At 42.5% G+C, this 27,296-nt stretch overlaps 1 protein-coding gene across 1 annotated transcript in view; it reads right to left on the bottom strand.

Annotated features, from left to right (window-relative positions):
- Positions 1–22,253, bottom strand: part of PSTPIP2 (proline-serine-threonine phosphatase interacting protein 2) — a 68,676-nt gene extending 46,423 nt beyond the window's left edge. Inside the window, exon 1 of the mRNA XM_069468443.1 lies at positions 22,107–22,253. Coding sequence (XP_069324544.1) covers positions 22,107–22,139 — 33 coding nt within the window. The 5' untranslated portion in view covers positions 22,140–22,253. The remainder of the gene's footprint in view (positions 1–22,106) is intronic.
- Between the last annotated feature and the right edge of the window lie 5,043 nt (positions 22,254–27,296).

Here is a 27,296-nt window from a genome sequence, read left to right as displayed (position 1 = left end):
ATTGTGTAAGAAAATATCCTTATATTAATACTTAGAAGATATACATCGAAGTGTTTGTCGATAAAGGGAAACCTTGCCTACACCTTTACTTTTAAATAATTCAGAAAAAAAAAAATTGTGTGTGTATGTGGAGAGAGAGAGAGAGAGAGAGAGAATAAAAAAACAGTTAACATTTCAGAGGGCCGGAAGTGGTGGCTCACATCTGTAATCCTAGCACTCTGGGAGGCTGAAGCAGGAGGATGGCTTGAGCTTAGGAGTTAGAGACCAGCCTGAGCAAGAGTGAGACCCTCTCTCTAAAAAAGAAAAAAAAATTTTTAAATGAAAAAATTTTTTAAAAATTTTAGAAATCCTAGAGCATGAGATGATACAAAAAAAAAAAAAAGAGAGATAAAAAAAGGAAAAAAAAATTTTTAGAAATCCAAGTGAAGGCAGGGTGCGGTGGCTCACGCCTGTAATCCTAGCACTCTGGGAGGCCGAGGTGGGCGGATCGTTTGAGTTCAGGAGTTCGAGACCAGCCTGAGCAAGAGCGAGACCCCATCTCTACTAAAAATAGAAAGAAATTATATGGACAGCTAAAAATATATATAGAAAAAATTAGCCGGGCATGGTGGTGCATGCCTGTAGTCCCAACTACTTGGGAGGCTGAGACAGGAGGATCCCTTGAGCTAAGGAGTTTGAGGTTGCTGTGAGCTAGGCTGACACCACGGCACTCACTCTAGCCTGGGCAACAAAGTGAGACGTTGTCTCAAAAAAAAAAAAAAGAAATCCAAGTGAAAAACATAGGAATTCTTTGTACTATTTTTGTAACTTTTTAGCAAACCTAAAATTATTTTTCAGTTAAAAAGATTAAAATTCAGCATAAAAGATATCCAAACAAAGTAAAAAGACAAATGACAGATTGGAAGAAAGAGCAGTAACATTTAATTGAAGACTGATGTGCATAATAAGCCCCCAAAATCAATCACATAAAGATGAACAATTTTTTCAAATAAGTAAGAGATATAAACAGGCAGCACTCTTAAAAGGAAAAACAAATAGCCAATAAGCATTTTTGAATAAGAGAATCATTGTTAACAATCAAAGAAATGCAAATAAACAAGATATAATTCTTCACCCATCACATTAGGAAAGGTTGAAAATCGCCAATATTGGCAAGGAAGTATAGGGAGATAGTCACTGTCATATTCTACTGGCAGGACTGCACATTGGCACAACATTTTTGGAGAGCAAATTAGCAATATCCATTAAAATTTTAAATATGTATAGCCTTTGACTACTAGGAGTTCATCCTACAGAAATAACTACACAGGTGTGGAAAGATAAGTACACAAGTGTGTTCACTGCAGCATCATAATGACAAAGAATTGAAAATAACCTAAATGTCCAGCAAGAAAGACTAAGTAAATTATATATAATCATATGGTAGAAAACTGAACGGATATTAGAAGAAAGCAGAATTATGTATATAAACATAAAAAGATACAATAGATTGTTAGGAGAAAAATGAAAGTTGCACATATGAACTCCTATTTCCTTAAAAAAAAATGTATAGGTAGTTTACATGTAACCACAAAGACAAAAGTCTGGTACGGGACACACCACACATATATTAATGATTTCTGAACTGTTTGGATTCCTAATACAAAATTGGACATAAAACTGGAAACAACTTCATAGTGTACAAATGCAGATTAATTTATATTATGTGTGGTGATATCATGGCTTTGGAAATTTAACACAGAAAGCATAAAATGTAGTAGATTTCAATATTCAGAAAGTTCGATAATGTTCAACATTACCCATCAACATGATCCAAATCCCCCAAAAAACTGAAATCCACAGGGACATGAGAAATTTAATTTACAAATCCATCGAAAGAGAAAAATCTGAGAATTGAAGGTGGGTTCTAATTTGTAAGGAACGTTAAACCATCCCATAATGTTAATGCTAAGATATTTCCAGTTAATAAAAACAAGCTGGAGGTCTGTAGGATACCACTGAGAGGTTCATGACCATACATATCACAGGGTAAAATCAGTGATATGTCAGTGATGTGTGAAGTACAGACCCCAAAGTTCTCTTCGTGGTCAGTGGCATTCTCTGGAGAATCCCTGAGACATGCCCAAGACATTGCCCAGGAGGGGCAAGCAAGTGCCAGAAAGCACCTATAACCAAAGCTGGAACTAGGTCCAGAAATATGGGACCAGGGGAACAGAGACACCAATCACAGCAGTCCAGACAGAAAAGCCAAGAGAACACAAACAACAAATGTGCTGCCACTACCATCAAAAGCAAATATAGAACTGGGAGCCAGGATTCAAAGTAGGTCAAACCCAAGAGAATGTCCACAGTTACTGCATCAGCTGACTTGTATTCCTTCTCACTCCCAGTGCAAGGTTTGGCCCCAATCCAAATTCCAAACAGCTTCTGACAACGTTCATGTCACATTCCCCCAACAATATGATTTTGAAGATCTTTTTTTTTTCCTTTTAAAAAGTGTTTGTGTACTGTTTTGGCAGTATTATTGCATGTAAAGATTCTAAAACAGCCATCCAGATACCATTGACACAGTAATGTAATGAGAATTAGATTAATTTACAAGACTCCTTTGTTTCATATTTCACCCTTTACTATTCCATTTCCACACCTGGAAGAGTATCTGAGCCTGGTTAAGTATCTTTGTTGGAATCCATTTATCTGTCCATTTGTTAATACAAATATTTATTCAGTAGCTACGAGATTGAGGAAGCCTTTTCTGGGTACTGAAACTATACAGAAAAATTACAGCATGTCTTTCTCCTCACACAGGCAATACACTGACTCATGGAGATTCCAGGTAGTTCTCCAATGTTCTCACCTGGATGATAGCTAAATATTTAGAGATTTTAGCATGAGACGACAAGGAGACCTAACTCTACACCTGTGTTTTCTCATGAGGATTATATTTGTCAATAATCTTCCCCCACCCATTTGTACCTCTTCACTTATGATGCATTATGACAAATGTGTACAGTCATGTAGCCACCACCACAATCGACACATAAAACATTTCCATCACGCCAGAAAGCTTCTTCTGCTCCCTTACACCCATCTCCTCTCCCCATCACCCCTGGCCCTGATCTAATTTCTGTCCTTTGGGTTTGCGTTTTCCAGTGTATGATATAAATGGAATCATACAGTGTGTGGCCTTTTGGGTCTGGCTTGTTCAACTTAGCAGAATGCTTTTGAATCTTATCTTGTGTCTATCAGTAGTTTGTTCCTTCTTATTGCTGAATAGTAACTCGTATGGCTGTATTATAATTTGTTTATCCATTCACTAATTGATGTGATATTTATGTTTCCAGTTTCTGACTGATGATAAATACATGTATCATAAACATCCATGTACCAGTCTTTTAGCATATGATTTCATTTCTCTTGGGTGATTATCAAGAGTAGGATTTCTGGGATGGATGTTAAATGGTGTGCTTAAGTTTTTAAAACACGGTACACTGTTTTCCAAAGTGGCTACACCACCTTGTATTCCTAGTAACAATGTATGAGATTTCCAGTTGCTCCATGTCTGTGCTAACACTTGATTATTTTCAGTCTTCTTCATTTTAGCCATTCTAGGAGATGTGTAGCGATATAACACTGTGATTTTCATTTTCTATCAAAATGTCCTTGTATTGGCTGATTTATTTGAGTTGTAATAGTTCTTTTGTATTATAGACACAAACCCTTTGTCAGATATGTGTTTTGGAAATATTTTCTCCCAGTTCTATGGAGTGTCTGCTCATTTTCTTTCTTTTTTTTTTTTTCAGTGTGTATGCTCTACAATAGTTTTTTAAATTTTAAAATATTAATTAAGGGGGTATGAGTGTTTTTGTTACTTGGATATCTTGTATACTGCTTAAGTTAGGGCTTTTAGTGCGCCCATAACCAGAATAGTGTTCATTGTACCCAGTAGGTAAGTTTTTATCTCCCACCCTCCCCTCTTCTTGGTTTCTCATGTCCTTTTTGTTACTTTGTGCCCGTGTGTACCCATCTGTTAGCTTCCACTTATTAGTGAGAACATACGGTGTTTGGTTTTCCATTCCTGAGATGGTTTGCTTAAGATAATGGTCTCAAGTTCCATCCAAGTTGCTACAAATGACATTATTTCATTCCTTTTTCTGGCTGAGTAGTACTCTATGGGGGGGTGTATCACATTTTCTTTATCCACTCATGAGTTGAAAAGGCACTTAGGTTGATTCCACATCTTTGTAATTGTGAATTGTGCTGTGATAAACATTTGAGTGCAAGTGTCTTTTTGATAAAGTGACTTCATTTCCTTTGGGTAGATACCCAGCAGTGGGATTGCTGGATCAAATGGCAGGTCTACATTTATTTCTTTGAGGGATCTCCATGCTGTTTTCCACAGAGACTGTACTAATTTGCAGTCCCACCAACAGTGTTTTAGTGTTTCTTTCTCTCTGAGTCCACGCCAGCATCTATTGTTTTTTGACTTTTTAATAATGGCCATTCTGAAGGCCTTTAATCTCTATCAACTACCCTTCTAGATGAACCAGATAAGCAAAGGGGAATAAATCTTTAGGTCTTAAGACACTGTGAAGACTATATAACTGTGAAGAACAACCACATGCCTGCAGAAGTAATGGCTGGGATGCATTTCACAACTGCTAACTGGTAAACCACAACTTAATTCTTTATCCCAAGAAATTGCAAGTTAATAGAAAATATTTAATGTTAATGAGAAAAAAAAACTTTTCTAAGGTAAAACCTGACCTCAGGGCATTCATTCCCGTTCAATTTCTTACATCTTAGTCATCTCCCTTCCTGAAACCCTGATGCATAATAAGGAGAATCTTCAAAAAAAAAAAAAACTCACTATGTCCTCTGGACTTGGATTTTCCCTAACAAAAGTGGATTTATAATTTCTAACAAGTTTTGAACCATAAACGAATCAGGGTTAATTATCAATTAATCAGAAGGTGAAATTAATCACAATATCCCATTTCCTAAACATTCGAGATAATCAGAGAGTCTATTTCCTTTCCTACAGTGTTCTACTCTCAGAGTCCTAGAATATTAGAGTTAAAGGACCTCTTAAAGATCAACTGTATCATTAATTTCCATCTTTTTACAAATGAAGAAACTAAGGCAGGCATAGGTTGCAACTTGACCAAAGCCTTAGACTCTTAGTATGAACAGAAATACATAAATGCGAAGTGTTACGCACCCAGTAACATTCAGGTAAATGCAATAATCTCCACGTTTGCACATCAGACTGATTAACTTTGGTTCTGAGAAATAACACCAAGTAATCCACTGTTTATTATAGGAACCGCTAATCCTCTATGTCTCAGTGAGTCAGCCTTCCCCACCCTTGAAATATGTGACACTTGTTTCTACTTGTTCCTACTGACTCTTTATAAAATTGACAACAATTTGTGCTGTCCTTGAGGTTTTCTTAAAGTTTTAATTTGGATGTAGTTAAGTTTTATTTTATTTTTTTTTTTTTTGAGACAGAGTCTCACTCTGTTGCCCGGGCTAGAGTGAGTGCCGTGGCGTCAGTCTAGCTCACAGCAACCTCAAACTCCTGGGCTTAAGCGATCCTGCTGCCTCAGCCTCCCGAGTAGCTGGGACTACAGGCATGCGCCACCATGCCCAGCTAATTTTTTGTATATATATATTTTAGTTGTCCATATAATTTCTTTCTATTTTTTAGTAGAGACGGGGGTCTCACTCTTGCTCAGGCTGGTCTTGAACTCCTGACCTCGAGCGATCCACCCGCCTCGGCCTCCCAGAGTGCTAGGATTACAGGCGTGAGCCACCGCGCCCGGCCTTAAGTTTTAGATTTAGTTTATTTTTAGTTTCCCCCCTACTGTTTCACTGAGGCCAGCCCAAGTTCAGTTTACTTTAGGTCCATAACTTATGGGAATGAGAATGTTCATATATTCAAATTTCAGACTTTTTGGGTTTTGGGGTTTTTTTTTTTGTTTTTTTTTTTTTTGTTTTTTTTTTTTTTGAAACAGGGTCTCACTCTGTTGCCCAGGCTGGAGTGCAGTGGTGTCATCATAGCTCAGTGCAACCTCTAGCTCCTGGGTTCAAGTGATCCTCCTGCCTCAACTTCTTGAGTAGCTGGAACTATAGGCATGCACCACTGTGCCTGGCTAATTTTTCTTTTCTTTTCTTTTTTCTTTCTTTCTTTTCTCTCTCTCTCTCTCTTTTTTTTTTTTTTTTTTTTGTAGACACCAGTTCTTGCTCTTGCTCAGGGTGATCTCAAACTCCTGGCCTCAAGTGATCCTCCTGCCTCAGCTTCCCAAACTGGTAGGATTACAGGCATGAGCCACTACACCCAGGCTCAAATTTCAGACTTAAGTATGTCTTCAATGTCTGTATTTTAGAAGCCAATTATGGAAGTATTTCTTACAGTACATATTCATTGAAGTCTACTGCCTTTTCTCCCTCTGTAACCTGCTAATTTCTTAGCTAGCTTGATTCAGTGAGCATCTTGTTTGAGCTTTGAGCACAGAGGAATACTCAAGCATCTCATATACAAAACACATGTGCAAATGATATTCAACTGAGCTAGACCAGTAAGTCTGATTTGCTGAAACTAAATCTCAAGTAAATTGAGTTTAAAACATACACCCACACCAACTTACACACAAATGTTTATAGAAGTTCTATTAATTATTGCCGAAATTTGGAAGCAATCAAGATGTCCCTCAATCGGTGAATGGATAAACTGTGGTATATCCATACAATGGGATATTATTCATTGATAAGAAGAAAAGAGCTATCAATCCACAGAAAGACATGGGGGAATCTTAAATGCATATTGCTAAGTGAAAGAAGCCAATCTGAAAAGGCTACATAATATATAACTCCAACCATATGACATTCTGGAAAAGGCAAAACTATAGAGACAGTAAAAAGACCAGTGGTGGCAACTGGTTCATGAGGAGAGAAGAATGGATGAACAGGTAGAGCACAGGGGATTTTTAGGGCAGTGAAACTATCCTGTATGATACTGTGATGGTGGATATATGACATTACTTGTATGTCAAAAACCCATAGAACACAGTGAACCTTAATGTAAACAACCAGACTTCGGTTAAAATCAATGTATCCATATTGGTGCATCAGGTAACAATGTACCACACTAATGCAAGATGTTATAATAAGGGAAATGAGGGTGCATATGGGAAATCTGCACTTTTGTTCAATTTTTCTATAAAACTAAAACTGCTGTAAATAGCAAAACCTATGAATTGTAAAAGATTGTTTAAAATGAGATAACACAGCATGTTTTAGCTTTCTAGGTAATTACTAGAAACAAGTTTTAAGTGACTTGATCATTTCTGCCTGTTGACTTTTGTCAACTGATTTCCAGCAATTTGGCCTGCTTCCTGCTGAAGCTGCCCTGGTCTTTCTGTTCCTCAAATAGCCCCGTTCAGCCTCACTGTTCCCTCTCCCCTTCCCGTAGCCATCCACAAGGCTGGATAGACCTTATCCTTCATTATCTCAGCTCAAATGTCACCTCCTCAGGAAAGTCCCCTGGGATCACTCTGTCTCCCACACACACCCAGTGACTCTCCATTCAATCACCCAATGTGGTAGGCAGATAATGACCCGCCTCCCAAAGTAATCCCTGAAATTAGTGAATATGTTACTTTACATGGTAAAACAGATTTTTCAGGTGTCATTAAATTAAGGATCTGGAGATGGGTAGAGTATCCTGGATTATCCAGGTGGACCCAATGTAATTACAAGGGTCCGTAATTGCCAGAGAAGCAGAGTGATGGGACTGCCAGTTTGGGAGATGAAAGAGGCCCACATGCCAAGAAATACAGCAGACTCTAGAAGCTAAAAAAGGCAAGAAACTGATTCTCCACTTCAGCCTCCAGAGGGATGCAGCCCTGCAGACACCTTGATTTTAGACCATTAAGATATCTGACATCCAGAACTGTTAAGATAATAAATTCATGTTGTTTTAAGCCACTAAGTTTGTGCTAATTTGTTACAGCAGCAATAGGAAGCTCATACACTCTATTTCCCTCACTGCAGTCACCAAGATCCTTAATTGCATGGTACTAATGTATTTATTTGGCTACTGTGGGTCTCACATACTAGGATATAAACTCCCAAAAGCTGCTATCATGTGTAGCACAGAGTAGGTACTCCATAAACACTTGTTAAAGGCAGGACTTTTCACCCCAACCCTGACAGATATCATCACCCAAATGTTACAGATGCAGACACACAGATTCAGAGAAGTTACACCACTAGCCCAAGATCAAACAGCAATAGCACAGCAAAGCTAGGTCAAACCCAGATTCACCCAGAGCCAAAGCCTGTGCCACTGAGTCCTCAAGGGTAACATCACATAATCAGCATCATGGGGCAGAAGACTAGAGATCCCTGTGGGGGCACAGAGCAGGGGACAGCACTGTCAGGGCTGGTGAGACGAGGCCTCACAAGAGGGAATGTTCTGAATGTCTTGAGAAGGAATTTTCTAGGTGGAAAAGCAGACATGGCAGTGTTTATTTTTGTTTAGATAATTTTTGAATTTTGTGGTCTAGCAAATAAAACTTAGGATGGGAGTTTAAGGGAAGGAGAAATCAAAAAGATTGAAAAGCCTTAAAGGAAGGTGGTTTGGGGTAAGAGATCCCTAGAAAAGCTCCCTCTGGGTGTCAGGCTCATAGGCAGACAGCTCTTTGAATGACACTTTCTTTTCCCTCTTCCTTTGAATGTTGGCATGGCAGGATGTGATGCCTGATCCTATGCTGTCAGCTGGCCATCTTAAACCTAAATATCTTTCTTGGTGCTTATTTTAAATCATAATTTAAATATCTTTTAAAATATTTTTATAAGTTATTGTAAATATCTTCTCTGGTGCTTGTTTTTAAATCATAATTTTTTTTTTTTTTTTTTTTTTTGAGACAGAGTCTCACTCTGTTGCCCAGGCTAGAGTGAGTGCCGTGGCATCAGCCTAGCTCACAGCAACCTCAAACTCCTGAGCTCAAGGGATCCTCCTGTCTCAGCCTCCCGAGTAGCTGGGACTACAGGCATGCACCACCATGCCCGGCTAATGTTTTCTCTATATATTTTTAGCTGTCCATATAATTTCTTTCTATTTTTAGTAGAGATGGGGTCTCGCTCTTGCTCAGGCTGGTCTCGAACTCCTGAGCTCAAACGATCCGCCCACCTCGGCCTCCCAGAGTGCTAGGATTACAGGCGTGAGCCACTGCACCCGGCCTTAAATCATAATTTAAATGTCTTTGTAATGTTATTATAAATATCTTTCCGGGTACTTGTTTTAAACCATAATTTTTAAGGATTAGAAACTATATGTCATTCATTCTAATAATGCCTTACATTTTTAAAAGTGATTTCCACTCATCGTTTTCATTCATTATCTCAATTTTTTTAATTAATTTAACTGCAAAGACACTACACTGTTGACATAATAATGCACTGCCCACAATTCCACCTCCTTAACACAACTATGACCTACTTTATCATTTGGGAAACATTGTAGTCCCAGGATCAGGCTTGCAAAATACCATTATCCTCACTGCACAACAGGAAGCTCAACCCCAGAGTGGTTAGCTGGGTGGCTTTGGGCAAGTCACTCGGTCTGAGTAGATTACCGTGTAGACTCCAAATGACAATAGCCAGGGGGGCTGCGGCTGCCCTTAGCTGGTGGCTCCCCCTCTCCACTTCCTCTTCTCTCCAAATCAATCATAACCTCTGAATGGCTGCAGTCTTTGTACACGCAGACTTTTGGGGTAAGTTAGGGGGTCTGGTCTTTCCAGGCTTCCAGCCTCCCCATCTGAAGCCCCTCCCACAGGACACGTTTCTTTGCCCCCTGAGAGCAGATGGGCTTCTAGCTTGCTGAGCCCTTTGACCCTGGGCCTTTCAGGTTAGTTACTGCAGGGAGGGGCCACACGCTCACAAGCAGGTGCCTGGAGTCTTCGACTCGTCCGCTCCCTTTGACTTAGAGCTGAAGACTTCCGGGAGGAGTGCCAAGGTCCCTTATCCACAAACTTCCTGCCTACACTGCCCAGAGAAGGGGAATGCCAGCCTGTGTCAGCCAGGGAGAGGCCTGCCAGCCAGGACAGTGGCCCTGGGTTGTGGCTGGTCAGAGTCAAGGTCAACCACTCTTATGGGCAGCAATTAGATGGGAAGCCTGATCGAACAGGTAGGCACTAACACAGGACAGGTAGATGAGGAAGCCTGAGCTTGGGACAGACAGCCCACAGGGCAGGTCAACAGTGCCCAGATCTGGCCATCTGCAAAAGTGCTCACAAAGGCCTGAGTAAATACTTTTTATTCCTGAGAGCTTAGGTCTTTTTGAACCCCTAATTCAGGTCCCTCAGAATCGGGATCTCCTGGGATGGAGAAAACAGGGTCTATGTTTGATAACAAGGGATGTAGCCTCAGAGCAGATTACAAGAGGTGGGATCACCAAGGCTTGGGACAGGGAAAGGACTTAGACTCCTGCATTTCTAGGGTTTTCAGACATGTGTGGCCTTCTCATACACCTGTCACTTCCAACAGCTATTCTTTAAATAGTAATATTCAAATACGAGCAGAGACTGAGCGCTATGGGGCAAGAGTAGAGAGGAAGGACCATGGCGACTGTTTTCTCTGGCAGCCCTGCTTGCACCCATTGCTCAGCAAAAGTAAGCTCAGAAGTTAGTTAGGCTCCAACTGGAATGTTCCTAACACAGAGAAACGATAAAGGCTTCAAGTGATTACCCTTACGGGATTATTACACATTGTATACCTGAATCAAAACACCTGTACCCCATAAATATATGCCCATAATAATTAAAAATTAAAAAAAATTTTTAAAAGAAAGTTAGGCTCCTAACCCTTAGAAGGCATGACCTTCAGGTAGAAGTGGGGTCTCAGTCCCCCTGCTCCAAGCAGCTGAAGTCTTCCTCCCAGCCCCGTGCCATACCCTCGAGTGGCTTTAGGAAAACACAGATTTCTCCCATCTTATTGCATTCTCAGTGCCATTTTAGCACTCTTTGGGGACTGGTACATCATAGTACACACCCAGCCAGGCCTGCCCTATAATCTTGCCCTGTTAAACCACTCCTCTTAGCCTGAGGGAGAGTAGGTCAGTCTGTTTCCGATTGGTGTCATACATCTGTGTTTGCTCCTTAACAAAAACATAGGCCCCAGGGGCAGGGATCCATCTTCTCCTACTTTGCAGATCCACACAGATCTCTGACTTCTACAAATGTCAGAATATGTAAGTCTTTGTACTCAAAAGACAATTAAATATTGAGTAAAACTCTGACAATAGAATACCTTGATGTGTAATAGATTAAATCACAAAAGATTAGATCAATAAACTTGAATGTATAAAGTGTTTTCAAAATACATATACATATTCAAGTAAAACCATCATTTTGCAGGTGAAGATGAAAGCTTGGGAAGGTTGAGTAATTTGAACAAGGGCACACACATCCTCAGCTTGAAAGGAACCGACTAGGATTCAAACCCAGGAACGAAAGCTGAGAGTCTAAGGACTGCTTCTCACTGCCCCATAGCCACGCTGGATGTTAAAACATGTGAATTACACACACAGCTACATATATACATATATACACACACATGTGTATATACAAGAATGTATATTCAAATATTGAGTAAATGACAGAATATATCATTTTAATACTTACATAAACTTATAAAATGCAAAGCATAAGGAAGGAAACAAAACCATTTGTAAAAGAGTAAATATAACAAGAAAATAAACAAATATTCACTCTCCCAGTTGATAAAAACACAAATGAAAGTTGAATAAGGTACCAGATGTTGCTTATTAAATGAGCCGGAAAAGCCACAATAGCCATAATTGGTATAGTGAAACTAGTATCTTCAGATATTATCAGGAACACTGAAAATAGGTTCACCCTTTAGGAACTCAGTCTGGTTCTACATACCTAAAGTTTTAAAATGTCCTACCATTAGTTGATGCTATTTTCAGTCATTCAATAGATATTGCTGTGAATTTATCACATGCCAGGCATTGAACTAGATACCACTGGAGTAACCAGACAGGAGCATGGGTCCTGACACCATGGGTAGCCATGCCAGCCCTAGAGTGACCCACCAGGGACTTGGGTTTGAGAGAGAAATAAACATCATCCTTGTCTAGGCCACTGTTGTTTTGGGGTTTTCTGTCATTCATGGCCAAACCTAATCCTATATATACAGAAGGTAAGTGAGCTTTCACCAGCTGGTGGCTGGTTTCTTAATGGAGTAGAGGCAAGATCCCCACAACAGAGTGAGAATGTGGGAGGGCAATGGAGGTTTGAGTGGAAAACTTATGACATCACTGTGGAAAAGGAAAGAGTGATCTTATTAGAGTAACATAGTAAAATGGCTGGGCAGTGACTCGTTGTCATGAGTTTGCATAAATAGACACTTAAAGAATCCAAATTTTAAATACCTTACGTGAATGATGTGTGTAACAACATCATTTATTATGGAAAACTTTGGAAATTAAATAAATGCCAACTCAAACAACAAGAGAAGAGTTGTATCATTTATAAAATTTTTTAAATATTCTATCATTGAGGATCCTAAGATAAATAAATACATAAATAAATAAAATTTTAAAATAATTGTCACAAAAAGTAGATAGCATTATAATTTTTTTTTTTAAGACAGGGGTCTCACTATGTTGCCCAGAGTGGACCCAAAATCCTGGGCTCAAGTGATCTTCCCGCCTCCGCCTCCCCAGTAGCTGGGACTACAGATACAAACCAATGAGCTCAGCATGTTATGATATTTTAATTGAAACAGTGAAATACAAAATAGTACATATACTAGGATTACAATTATGCTTGGAGAAAAAAATTGGAAAAGTACCAAATCATTAATAATATACATATTTTTAATTATATTAATTTTATGTTAATATTAAAAACTATTTTAAATTTTAAAATTTCAGCCAGACACCATGGCTCATGTCTGTAATCCCAGCACTTTGGGAGGCCAAGCCAGGAGGATCACTTGAGGCTAAAAGTTGAAGACCAGCCTGGGCAACATAGTGAGAGCCCATCTCTACAAAAAAAAAATTTGATTAACTAGGCATGGTGGCACATGCCTATAGTCCTAGCTACTTGGGAGGCTGAAGCAGGGGGATCACTTGAGCCTGGGAGTTCGAGGTTACACTGAACTATGATCGCACCCTGCACCCCAGCCTGGGTGATAGAGCAAGACTCTGTCGGAAGTTAGCTCCTCTCCCAGCAAAACAGGTGCCAGGCATGATCATCCCAAGAGATTTGGAAATAACAGAGACAGAGACAAAGTGTAGTTTAAAGTGATGGGGGAACTCTAGCCTGGGCAAGAGAGTGAGACTCTGTCTCGAAAAAATAAATAAATAAATAAATAAAAAAAATAAAGTGATGGGGGTGTCAGAGGTCCTCTAGCATTCCCGTGAGCCAGGAGGCACTGAGTGAAGTCCCATATCAGTATTTATTATTACAGCAAGCAGTTGTCCTTGGTCATAGAATTATGTGTACAGATCATTTGTTTAGGTTTTAAGGCTCCCCAAAGGTTTCAAGGGACCCTTACCCAATTCTGTCTACAAGAATAGACGGTTACAAAATTTTTCTAAGATAAACATTTTAAGTCCTAAGTTAAGAATAGACTTAGCTGAGCATACAAATTAAAGATAAAAATGTATAAAGTAGGAACACTGAGTCTGTATACTAATCTAAACTATTTTTCTATATACAGAGACATGTGGTCAGGAGTCAAGCAGGAATAGCCTGGAATTTTAAGATAGTTCCCGCTGCACATTATCTGCTGGGCTGGCATTTCAATCAGCTTCTTAGCCTTGGGTCCAATGCCGAGCTCTGTGTTGCACAAGCTCCAGGCGATGGCTTGCAGGCCTCGAGGTCGCACCGCCTTGCAGACGCCTCTGATCACTGGAATGCCCCCCTTGTTGCTAAGCAGCTTCTGATCTGTGAACTAACACGCCCACAGATTCCTTCAAAGCAAAGACCTGCAAAACTCATAAAACTTTTCATGTCTCTTAATTCTATATTCCAACAAGACCCTGTCTCTAAAAGAAAATAAAAATAAAGTTTAATGTGAGACTCATCTTCTTGAGTAGATAATGATAATCTCTTAAAGGTGAGATGTGTGTCCATCTCTCTGTGACCCCATAGCAGCTACCACAAGGCGGTACTGAGACTTCGTAGGCATTTGTTGAGTTGAACTGCCTGAGATTACATGGGGAATAGGGAAGAAGTTCCTCTCTTCAAACAGTTGCTGTGTTTTCTCTGTTGGTTGCAAGGTCTCCCATGAGAGGGTGAGCCCCAAGTGTGTGGGCTTTGCTCTTTGTGTGGGTGTTGTGCCCCCTCTTGGGTATAGGGCTTCTAGAGAACCTAGACCACATCCTGGACGATGCCATTCTCCTGAGCACAAGGCCACCAGCTGATCATAGTAGAACAGGGTCTTTAAAAGCAAAAAATGACACTTCCTCTAAAGGGAATGCAAGGATGGAGCGTTTACTTGGATGAGTAACCTCCATTCACTGCCCCATATGTCTCTCACTTTTCCTTCATTTCTTCATTCATTCCTTGTGATATCTGTTGAGGGCCTGCTATGCCAGGCACCCAATTGGGTGCTGGAGATACAGTGCTGAACAAGTCAGATACACCTCATGGAGCTTACAGTCTGAGACATTACAGAGGTAATTACACCTATGGGGTACAATGTACACTCTGGGTGACGAGTACACCAAAAGCCCTGACTTAACCACTATACAATTCATATATGTAAGAAAAAACACTTGTACCCCCTAAATCTATTGAAATATAGACAAGAAAAATAAAGAGATAATTGCAAGATCATGGATGTGCCTTATGAGGAAGACACATAGGATGCCTTGAGAATAGGCAACAGGGAAAGTTGGTGAGTTGGGAACGAGAAGGCATTATTTGGTAAATTGACCTGCAGATGCTGCAGTAGAGTAAGTGAGGGGGAGATGGCAAGCGAGGCTGGGTCAGCAGGGCCCTGTAGGCCCTGGTCAGACTTTTGGACTGACCAAGTGCAATGGAAAGCCATTGGAGGAATTTAAGGAGAGGAATGACATGACCTGATTTGTTTTTAAGAGCTCTTTAGGTGACATGGGATCTGAAAAACAGTGGCTCCAATTCAAGAGAGCACTGAAGGGAAGCCCAGGATGACAGCTGCGCAGCACGCATGGAAAATAACCAGTCCAGACTGGAACAGGGACCAAGGGCTCCAGGAAGGGGGTCTCCGCAAGACGATGCAGATGGAAAGGATTTTTGTAAATACCTGATATGCTGAAGCAGTAAAAAAACAATGACAGAGAGAAAGAGGAGGGATTCTATAAAGATGAATAATGCCACCAAAAAAAAAAAAAAACACAAAAAAGGCAATTAAAAAGCCCAGGAAAAACAAGAATGGATATATAATAATATTATACTACTTAGCTTTGAAGTAAACAATCTTTATATGCCATGACAACATAAACAGTGACTAGTGATTTCAAAACAGTCATATTTACTTTCAGTGGTTCAGGGAAAATATGTACATGTATTAATACTTATCTAGAGAAAGACAGAGGCCGGGCGCGGTGGCTCACGCCTGTAATCCTAGCACTTTGGGAGGCCGAGGTGGGCGGATTGTTTGAGCTCAGGAGTTCGAGACCAGCCTGAGCAAGAGTGAGACCCCATCTCTACTAAAAATAGAAAGAAATTATATGGTCAGCTAAAAATATATAGAGAAAAAATTAGCCGGGCATGGTGGTGCATGCCTGTAGTCCCAGCTACTCAGGAGGCTGAGGCAGGAGGATCCCTTGAGCTCAGGAGTTTGAGGTTGCTGTGAGCTAGGCTGACGCCATGGCACTCACTCTAGCCTGGGCAACAGAGTGAGACTCTGTCTCAAAAAAAAAAAAAAAAGAAAGAAAGAGAGACTATTACAGGAAATGGAATTTAACGCTGGGAAATCCAAATGAAGGTTATATGTGAAAACTTTATACTCTTGAGATTTATGTAACTTTGACATTCTTTCCAAATATAAAGTTCAAACTAGTAATATAATTTGATTAACATTTTTATTATTTATTTATTTATTTATTAGAGACAGGGTCTTGTTCTGTCACCCAGGCTGGAGTGCAGTGGCAACACATAGCTCACTGTAACCTTGAACTCTGGGGCTCAAGCCATCCTCCTGCCTCAACCTCCTGAGTAGGTAGGACTACAGGTGCGTGCCACCACCCCTGGCTAATTTTTAAATTTTTTGTAGAGATGGGGTCCCACTATGTTGTTCAGGCTGGTCTTCAACTCCTGGCCTTAAGCAATCCTCCCGCCTCAGCCTCCCAAAATGCTAGGATTACAGACATGAGCCACCACACCTGCCCTAGGAATATAATTATACAGGAAAGTAGAAGTGGTGATATAAAAGAGCTAAATTTTCTATTGTAGTAGTAAATCAATAGATAATGTTCAAAGCATCTCTATCAAGAAAGAGCAGTATAATCATATTATGTCATATTACCTTATAAAGTGGTGGTAACTACCAGAAGAAAGAGCTAAGATTGTGCTTGTATTATCTTAACTTTAAAAAAAAATTCTATGTTAACTTTTCCCAGCCAAAAATGCTCTATGCCTTTCTATGTCCAGATTTTATTTTATGTACACAAATAAAAAATAGAAATTTTTATTTTCCTTAAAAGATAGGTCCTATGCCTCTCTTGTTAAATTTTTAAGAAGATAAAACAAGATAAAAGGATTTTGACAAGTATTTTAAAGACAGCTCCCTCTGGCTGCTCTAGGAAGAATGAATTGGAGAAGGGGTAATTGTTAATGACTCCACCTTGCCTTTTGCCACTAGGCAAGACAATTCAAAATAGCCCTTGTGGTGTGTTTCGTTTTCTTTTTTTTTTTTTTTTTTTTTTTTTTTTTTTTTTTTTTTTTTTTTTTTTTTTTTTTTGAGACAGAGTCTCACTCTGTTGCCCAGGCTAGAGTGAGTGCCGTGGCGTCAGCCTAGCTCACAGCAACCTCAAACTCCTGAGCTCAAGCGATCCTCTTGTCTCAGCCTCCCGAGTAGCTGGGACTACAGGCATGCGCCACCATGCCCGGCTAATTTTTTCTATATATATTTTTAGCTGTCCATATAATTTCTTTCTATTTTTAGTAGAGGTGGGGTCTCGCTCTTGCTCAGGCTGGTCTCGAACTCCTGAGCTCAAACGATCCGCCCACCTCGGCCTCCCAGAGTGCTAGGATTACAGGCGTGAGCCACCGCGCCCGGCCTTCTTTTTTTTTTTTTTTTGAGTCAGAGTCTCACTCTGTTGCCCAGGCTAGAGTGCCATGGCATCAGCCTAGCTCACAGTAACCTTAAACTCCTGGGCTCAAGCAGTCCTCCTGCCTCAGCCTCCCGAGTAGCTGGGACTACAAGCATGCACCACCACGCCCGGCTAATTTTTCTATATATATATTTTTAGCTGTCCATATAATTTCTTTCTATTTTTAGTAGAGGTGGGGTCTCACTCTTGCTCAGGCTGATCTTGAACTCCTGAGCTCAAAAAATCTGCCCACCTCAGCCTCCCAGAGTGCTAGGATTACAGGTGTGAGCCACCACGCCCGGCCTTGTAGTGTGTTTCTAGGAACTAGATTGTCAAATTAAATTTGGTTTACAGACACGGTGGCTCATGCTTGTAATCCCAGCATTTTGGGAGGCCAAGGTGGGAGGATCACTTGAGGACAGGATTTCAAGACCAGCCTGGGCAACATAGAGAAACCCCATTTCTACAAAATATATATATATTAGCCAGGTATGGTGGTGCACTCCTACAGTCCTAGCTACTTCGGAGGCTGAGGCAGGAGGATTGCTTGAGCCCAGGAGTTTGAGGCTGCAGTGAGCTATGATCACACCACTGCACTCCAGCCTGGGCAACAAAGTAAGTAAGACCCAGTCTCTAAAAAAAATATATATATATATATTTATATATATATACATACATGCATATATATGTAAATTCGGCCTAAAGGTGCCTCTGTAAATAGAGAGCTGCAACCTAACTTAGCACATAAACAAGCTCTCTGAACCTTTACTGGTTCCAGGTGCTGCCTGATTCGTGAATCGTTTCTTTGCTCAAATAAAAACTGCTAAGTTTAATTTCTCTAAAGTGTTTCTTTCAATAAAATCCAAGAGACAGTATTTAAATATTAGAGCAACAGTCTAAACATTGTACAAAATACCACATGGGGCCAACATGGGAGGTCTATTATGATAACCTGTTTTCTTCTGTTAATCAAAAAAAAAAAAAAAAAAAGGCAGGACAGTGGCCATGGAAGTCGGAATCTGCTAAGGAGTGTGTAACAACTCACCTGCCGAATCGAATCAAAAAAGAATCAAAACAATAAATAAATAAATAAATAAACCCAGCAGTCTCCCACACTAATCTAGAGCACTGTACAGTTGGCCCTCCATATCCAAATCCATGGATTCAACCAACCATGGATCAAATATATTCCAAAAAAATAAGATAAAATAAAAAATAACAATATAAAAACAGAAAATACAAATAAAAAAAACCAATATAGTATAACAGTTATCTATATTACATTTACATTGTGTTAGATATTATAAGTAGTTTAGAGATTATTTAAACTATACAGAAAGATGTGTGTAGGTTATATGCAAATACTTCTCCACTTTATGTGAGGGACTTGAGCATCCACAGATTTTGGTATCTGCAGGGGAGTCCTGGAACCAATCCACCACAGATATCAAGGGATGACCGTACAGAGAAAGCCATTGAGCAAAGCCAGGTGCAGCATCATTTCAAACTCTGGTTAAGCCCCGGAATGCTACGATTCCAATTTAGTCAAAGATTTGGAGCAGAAGTACAGCTCTGTGTTGACAGTAGGGCCATTATTTTTTTTTTTTTTTTTTTTTTTTTTTTTTTTTGAGACAGAGTCTCACTCTGTTGCCCAGGCTAGAGTGAGTGCCATGGCGTCAGCCTAGCTCACAGCAACCTCAAACTCCTGGGCTCAAGCGATCCTCCTGTCTCAGCCTCCCGAGTAGCTGGGACTACAGGCATGCACCACCATGCCCGGCTAATTTTTTCTATATATATTTTTAGCTGTCCATATAATTTCTTTCTATTTTTAGAGGTGGGGTCTCGCTCTTGCTCAGGCTGGTCTCGAACTCCTGAGCTCAAATGATCCGCCCACCTCGGCCTCCCAGAGAGCTAGGATTACAGGCGTGAGCCACCGCGCCCGGCCGACAGTAGGGCCATTAGCAAATTCAGGCAGTCAATCCCCAGCCAGGGAGAGAGGCCCTGCCCACTGCATGTGCAGGGTGCTGGGACAGCGACTAGGAAGCTGGTCTGGACCAGGAGCCTTGGGAATCAGGAAAGCCCAGTCAAAATAAGTATCTAGAGGAGGTTCAGGGACAGGTGGGGCCTCACACCCAAGTGAGGAGCCTGGAAATCCCCAGTGGTGAGAGAACTTTGCTTTCATCTACCTCTTCTGGAACAGGTTCTACCATCACCTGTGCATGCCCACATCTGAAGGACGCTTGTGTCTAATCATACCAATGACTGCCATTTTTCCTTCCTGTGGCATGGCTGTTTCCCTGGAGCTCTGGAAACCATAACCATGGTCACTGTCTTTTTCTGATGAGGTACCATCAAAGTTAACCAAGATAAATTGCACAGCACTGCTTAACCAAATGGCCACAGAAAAGGTATGCACAGGGAAGGGTGGAAGAGAGGCAACACACAGGTGTGCACCAATATCAGGCAAACTCATTTGGGGCCGATCCAATTTCAGAGAGAGAGAGAGAGAGAGATGGGGTGTCACTGTGTTGCCCAGGCTGGCCTCGAACTTCTGGGATCCGCAATCCTCCTGCCTTCAGCCTCCCAAGTAGCTGGGACTACAGACACATGCCAGCTCCGATCTCAGTTTTAAAGAAACTGATAGAAACAGATCCACCAAAAGGCTCCATTTTCATGGAACATTTAAACAAGATTATTTATAAAGTGCATGTTGACTCATACCTTTTCAGGAACATGTACCTAATTTGACCATGGGTCTCTCAACTTCCTTGGAATGGTCCTGTCTTGGGCCTGTGCTGGCTCTTTCCTGGTTGTACCCTTTCATCTCTTCCTCTATTTCTCTGCTCCCTTTCTCTTCCTCTGTAAACACAGGCATTCACTAAGAGTACTTCTTTTTGAACTTATCTCTTTATTCTTTCTCCTTGAGTAACTGTCACTTAATTCCTTTCATTGTCACTCTGTGCCACTGATAATAATAGCTGACAACTACCAGTGCTCACTGTGTGCTAGGCACCGTACTAAACATTCGTCACAACAATCCTATGGAATAGACACTTATTATCCTCAGTTTTATGCATGGAAAAACTGAGGCTTTGAGGGTGGAAGTAGCCTGCCCAGGGTCACCTGGCGAGTAAGGGGCAGAACTGGGACTCAGACCTGGGCAGTCCCCCTCAGAGCTTCGGCTGGTTGCTGGTGATCCTCCTGTACTTCATGCTGTCCCATGAGCTCTCACCAGGACATCCTTCCCAAGGGGCAGGGCCATCTCCACCAGCCCCTCAAACCCAGAATGTCACACACCAGACATTGGAGAGTACTCACTGACATGGTTGTTGAAATATTAAAATATTAATACTTTCAAACCCTGCTGCCTGTACCCTGTCCCCTCCTCCAAGACCTCCCCATATCCAGCAACCCTAGCATGATGCTGAGGGTGGGCTAGGGCAGAGGGGGGCTTAGCATTCTGCTGGCCTTGCCCTTGCTGGTGCTACACCTGTGGCTAAGTATTAATATCACTTCTGCCTCCTTCTCCTTTTCTCTCCACAACCCAGTTCCTCTGCTGACTTCCTTATTTCTGGTGCCCGCACCTCGTTCTCCAGTTTACTTTACCCAGACCCTTTTCCCCCACAGTGCCTGTCATGGGACCCCAAAGTCCTATATCCTACCTGAAGAATTCCCAGGCCCCCTATGAGGGGCAGCTGTGAGGCCCTTGGCTGCTCTGAGAAGCTGCCACATCCCTGCACCCTACAGGTGGGCAGTGCCCCAGGAGAACCTCAGAAACTCCGGTGAACACACCTCACAAGCAGGGTCTAAACTGTGTCCCTGAAGTCCCGAAGCCAGGTGTCTCCACCCAGCAGCCCACAGTGGGGGAGAGGGACCTGCTAGGCAGCTGTGAAGCTAAACGGAGGGCAAGCAGGATCCCCTTGGCAGCTGCGGGTCAGCTTCCAGGTGTGCGGCTGCCCGGACGGGTCTTAAAGGGAAGAAGGCAGTTCCTCCGAAGGAGGGACCCTTGGGGAGTGAGACGACAGGGGAAGAGTACCAGACGGAGGAAAGAAACAGGCAGACCTGGTGCCTCCACACCCGGCCAGCCCCCCGGGCATGGATGGATCCACCAGCTTTAGGGTGTCACACAACATCTGTCTTCTATGGTGCCCCGACAGGCTGGGGCGACGGGGGATGGGGCTGAGAAAACAGGGCTGCCAGACAGGGCAAAGCTCCAGCAAAGAGAACCCCTTCTGGGCTGTTCGCTTCCTGCAAAAGACGATCCCCGGGGGCGACTACCGCTGCCAGCCAGGTGAGGCTCACAGGCCTTCACTCCAGGTCCCCCCAAATCCACCCAAGGCTCAACCCCGGCGGACAAAAGCGACTTTCCCTGGACACGTCCTCTTCCCTTGGGGTCTCCGTTTCGTTTGTGAGACGAGGGGTTAATGTCCTGACTCTAAGGTGTCTCGAGCTACACCCGTCCTCGGGAGTACGCGCTGCTGGGGGCGCCGGCGGCGAGTGGGGGCCCGGGGTCCGGTCCCCGGGACTTGCGGACACGCGGAGGTAGAGGGCCGGGACGGAGAGGGAGCAGCAACCCGGCGTCCACTCCGGCTCTGCCCCTCGAGCAGCGGGCCAGGGGCCCCTACCCCGTCTTGCCCGGACCCCGCCGAGCCCCCGGCGCCGGGCGCACGGTCACCGAGTGGCGCCGGAGCTGGGGAGCTGGGGCACCCGCCCGCCGCGAGGCTCCACGCCAAGTCCCGAACCGGCCATTGGCTGTCGCCCGGCGACTTACCCAAAAGTTTCCCTTGAACAGTGAGCCCGTCATCCCGGCGCGAGTCGGTGGGCGCGGAGGAGAGTCGGAGCAGCAGGCGGGACCGCTCCGGGAAACCTGTGTGTGACAGCCCGCGCTCCCGCAGCGCCCACTGAGTTCCACAATCGCGCAGGGACGCCGCCCTGGGTCCTAAACCACCCCGATTCCGGCGGCCCGAGGCGGCGCTCTGCGCTCCAGCCGCGCGGGGAACCGGCGAAGAGACCCGCCGCGCGCACCGGGTCAGGGGCTGCGGCCCGCGCTCGGACCCAGGCCACTCAAAGCCCCGCGGGGTCTGGCAACGATCAGTAAGTGAGCCCGAAATCCACGCCACCTGCTTCAGGAAGCCTTTGGGGGTTGGAAAGAACTGGTCCTGTCTCCTTCCCAAATTCGGCTCCTCCTCCTGCTCCCAACCCCGCCCCCCGCCCCGGAGAGAAGCCCTCGCAGAGTAAGGCAGGCTCCGTGGGGCTGTAGGAGGAGCCTTGGCCCCCGCCGGGTCAGACGGTGGTGGCGAGAACCCGGTGAAAGCTCCGTAAAGCCTGGGGACCGACGACGCCGGCGGTCACTGAAGGTGTAGGCGCTTCTGCGAGTCCCGTGCACGGCCCCAAGGCGCCCGCTGCAGATCAGGCCCTGGGGCACATTTTAGTCTAAAATGTCATTGAAAGGTCATTGCTGCTGTTTCCCCTTAACTCTAGGTCCCTTCCTAGGGTTCTGACAGGGCATCCCAGGGCTCAGCTCCTCCGCGACCCGACCCGATTCCTGCTCTCAGGACAAGCAAGACCCTTCTAGGCCAACCGCACCTCAGCAGCAGGAGCCCGAGCTTCTTTCCGCTCCGCCCGGCTCTTCTACCCTCACAAATCCAACCCAGGGCAAGTCGGACTCATCTCCGCTGCGCAGTAACGCGGAGCTCGATGGCAAGGTATTGCCCCGTGCTGCAGTCCCTGAACCAGAACTGAGGCCCAGAGAGGCTGAATGACTCGCCGAAGAGCACAGCTTATTGAAGGGATGAACAGCTCGAGGTTAGAGCTCTGCAGTTCTAAACAGAGGCGAAGACAGACGTCATTCCTGGGGCAGATGCACCCTGGGCCAGGAGTAGGTCCTCAGGGAGGGGAAGGTGGAGGTCAGGTTCATGCCCAGACGACCCCCAGGCCTGGAGAGGCACGCACTTGCCTTTTGAGCAGGTTCTAGCTAGGTCTAGACACAGTGGAAGGGCAATTGCTAGGGTGATTTGAAGGATCTTTAAAGATTCTCCCCATAATACTAGTCCCAGTCCCACTGTGATGAAATCCCGCCAATAAAGTCAGCCACAGCTAGAAAAATGGAGAGGTGGCCTCCAGCCCTGGGTCTCTCCAAGGGCGTGCACCCACTTACCTGCTTGTTCATATCCTTTGAAAGCAGTGAGGTTAGAGGGAAGTCAGGGAAGCCTGGCGACACTGTCGGGGGCAGCAGAAGTCACGGTGGGCACCAGGACGGGCTGAACTGAAGGGAGGGGTAGGAAAAAGCACTAACTGGGGAGAGAAAAAAAGCTGGAGTGCCGAAGACAGTACCAGCATTTTTCCTGGAAGTTTTAAATATTTGGGACAAATATTTTAGATACAATTCTAATTGTCTACGTTTTGATTTTTTAATACATGTGATATTTTCAGAATCTTAGATTCCATCTCACAAGCTCTCACGTGGTACCTTGTGCTTTATTTTCGTGACTCAGACGCCTAAGAGCCTTAAATTTTAACCCTCTTCCTCCACCTGGTGGCAAAATTGAAAATTGCAAATGGTTGTCCACGCTGCCAGAAAGAATTATTCATTTCTCCTTTATTAAACTCATCACTGGGCGCACGTACTGGGAGTAAAAAGACAAGTAAAATGTGTACTATATCTAAGGGATTGTAACCAATTTGTGATATTTTATTAACTTCTATGGCTTGAATGTCCCCTCCAAAACTCATGCTGAAACTTAGGAAATAATAAAACTAAATGTCAATAGGTTTAAAATAACCACTATGAATATTCCAGCATAATCTCTCCGATAATGTACCTTTGCATGGCTAAGTTCTTCCATAAAATTTTGAGTCTCGCTTTTTTAACTTAACAATATTTCAATTCGTATTTTCTAATTTTTTTTTTTTTTTTAGACAGACCCTTGCTCTGTCGCCCCAGGTAGAGTGCAGCGATGTCATATAGCTCACTGCAACCTCAAACTCCTGGGCTCAAGCGATCCTCCTGCCTCAGCCTCCCGAGTGGAACTACACGTGCCCACCACAACGCCAGGCTAATTCATTCATATTTTCTAAAGTCATTAAATACATTTTTGCTAACAAAAAGTTTGTTAGCACACAGTGCCAATCCCTGTGTAAGCAGACACTCTTGCATATAAAAATTGAGAAGCTCTGTGAAGAGAAATTTAGCCACATCATCAAAGTGCTAAATGCAACTATCTTTTGACCCAACAAGTCCATGTCAAATAATGTACTCTCCAAATATATTCTCACATGTGCAAAGTGAAATATGTATACAGTTATTCATAGCACCATGGTTATTCTGATAAAAGACTTCAAACAATTAAATATCCATTGATGGAGAACTAGCTCAGTATGTTGTGATGTATCTATAGAGTGAAATCATATTCAAGCATAAAAAAAGGATGAGGAAGCTCTTTGGGCGTTAATGTATAACAATCAACAAATAATACCACTAAATGAAAAAAAGCAAAATGCAAAACAAGCTCCCACTAGAGTGAGAAGAAAAAAAAATAGATGAATAGACACATGTTTTGAATGGTTCCCTCTGAAGAAAGGGAGCCCTCTACTTTTTACTTTACACTTTTTTTTTTTTTTTTTTTTTTTTTTTTACTTATAGGAAAGCCTGCTCCGATATTCATGCCCTTTTGGACCTTTGAATTTATACCCTGTGCGTTTGTTATAAACCCAAAGAAATTAAAAAGATAACTTTTCAATATCACTTTCAATTTTTGCATACTTACCCCATCAAGTGGATTTACTAATACTTAGCATTTCCCTAATGCTTTTGGGACTATTACTGTGATAAATATCTTTTATATAAATCCTTGTTAAAATTACTCAGAGTAGAATTGCAGGTCAAAGAGCATAAACATTTTTAAGGTTCTTGAAACATATTGCCAAATAGTTTTCCACAAAAGTTGTGTCAGTCTATGTGCTCATAGGTGACATCATTCACAGTCCCTGTTAATTTGCTCATTAAAACTATCTCATTATGGTTTTAATTTGCATGGTTTTAATCACTTGGTAAGTTTTTTTATATGTTTATTTTTTTTCAGCTTATGCCTTCTTTTCGGAGTTGTTCACGTCCTTTGCCCATGTATCTAAAGAAGTCTTGTTATTTTTCTAAACAATTTGCCATCTCTGTTGCAAACCTGCCTTACTCTGCATTGCACGGTCGAGCACACTACCTGGCACATTATAGGTGCTCAATAAATACTGTTTAATTGAATTAAATTAATTTTTATTTAATTAGGTTTTTTGGCCCAGTTTCCATGTTTATGCAACCCTATATATTAATGTTCTCTATAATTCTTTTCCACTGCTTATTTTACTCAAAAGTCCTTCCACCAGGCACAGTGGCTCATGCCCATAATCCAAGCACTCTGGGAGGCCCAGGCAGAAGGATCTTTTGAGGTCAGGAGTTTGAGACCAGCCTAAGCAAGAGCAAGACCCTGTCTCTACTAAAAATAGGGAAAAAAAAATTAGCTGGACAACTGAAAAAAAAAAATGGAAAAAAGCCAGACGTAGTGGCGTGCACCTTGTTTTTTTTGACAGTATCATTCTACTGCCCAGGCTGAAATGCAGTTTGGCTTTATCATAGTTCACTGTAACCTCAAATTCCTGGGCTCAAGCAATCTTCCCACCTCAGCCCTCAGCCTCCCAAATAGCTCAGACTACAGGCATGTGCCACCATTCCCAGGGAGGAGGGGAAGCCCTAGGAAAAATATTTTAGAAACATGACAAAACATGACCCTTACAGACAAAAGCCTTTATAGATCAGTAAAAAAGCATTAACTCAGTTAAGAATGGGCAAAGGCTATGAAAAGCTATTATAATGTAGGGGAAATAAAGTAGCTATTTAAATACAAAAAGCATAATTTCACAAGTCAAAATACAAATTATATTAATGTATTGTCCAGTGTTGGTGAAAAGTATGATGAAAAAGTCACACTTCAATCAGCTGTTAAACTGTCCACAGTATAAGCTATTCCACCATTTTGGCAATATTTATTAAAATTTCAATCATTCCACTTCCAGGAATTTCTTATAGAAATGTCTGCATATGCATATAGATGTATATAAAAAGTTGACTGCAATATCAAAAATTATAACAAAAAATTATTCAAGTGCTCTAGCACAATGAATGAAAGCAGACCTCCACCAAGATATGTCAAACTAAAACTTCAGGCCGGGCGTGGTGGCTCACGCCTGTAATCCTAGCACTCTGGGAGGCCGAGGTGGGCAGATCGTTTGAGCTCAGGAGTTCGAGACCAGCCTGAGCAAGAGCGAGACCCCATCTCTACTAAAAATAGAAAGAAATTATATGGACAGCTAAAAATATATACATAGAAAAAATTAGCTGGGCATGGTGGTGCATGCCTGTAGTCCCAACTACTCGGGAGGCTGAGACAGGAGGATCCCTTGAGCTCAGGAGTTTGAGGTTGCTGTGAGCTAGGCTGACGTCACGGCACTCACTCTAGCCTGGGCAACAAAGTGAGACTCTGTCTCAAAAAAAAAAATAAATAAATAAAACTTCAAAATAAAACCCTTCAAGCTTATAAAGAGAAAAGGTAAGTAATCCAAATGGCTTCGGCCTTCACCTGTACACTAGTGCTCTAATACCAGTCCACCAGAACAACCGGTCCAGATGGTTCTGAGAAACATCTTGCCCGACATGTTTAAACATACTAATTCAGACAACTAGAGAAAGATTGGGGTCAAATTAGTGATGCCACATGGCTTAGTCAAAAACAGGTTGTAAGATCTTAAATTTGTTTTATCCCAAATCATTTGTTCATATTGGGGTGATAGGTAAGAGAAATGATTACGGTGGAGTGTGTATGTGCACATGCAAAACTCTCATCATCCATTGGGTGAAATCAATAGATTATACATATAATGTAAAAGTCAAGAATTGACATAAGAACTGCAATAT

The sequence above is a fragment of the Eulemur rufifrons genome, chromosome 5 (assembly GCF_041146395.1).
Source record: "Eulemur rufifrons isolate Redbay chromosome 5, OSU_ERuf_1, whole genome shotgun sequence".
Classification (NCBI taxonomy): domain Eukaryota; kingdom Metazoa; phylum Chordata; class Mammalia; order Primates; family Lemuridae; genus Eulemur; species Eulemur rufifrons.
This window is presented reverse-complemented; position numbering and strand designations above follow the sequence as displayed.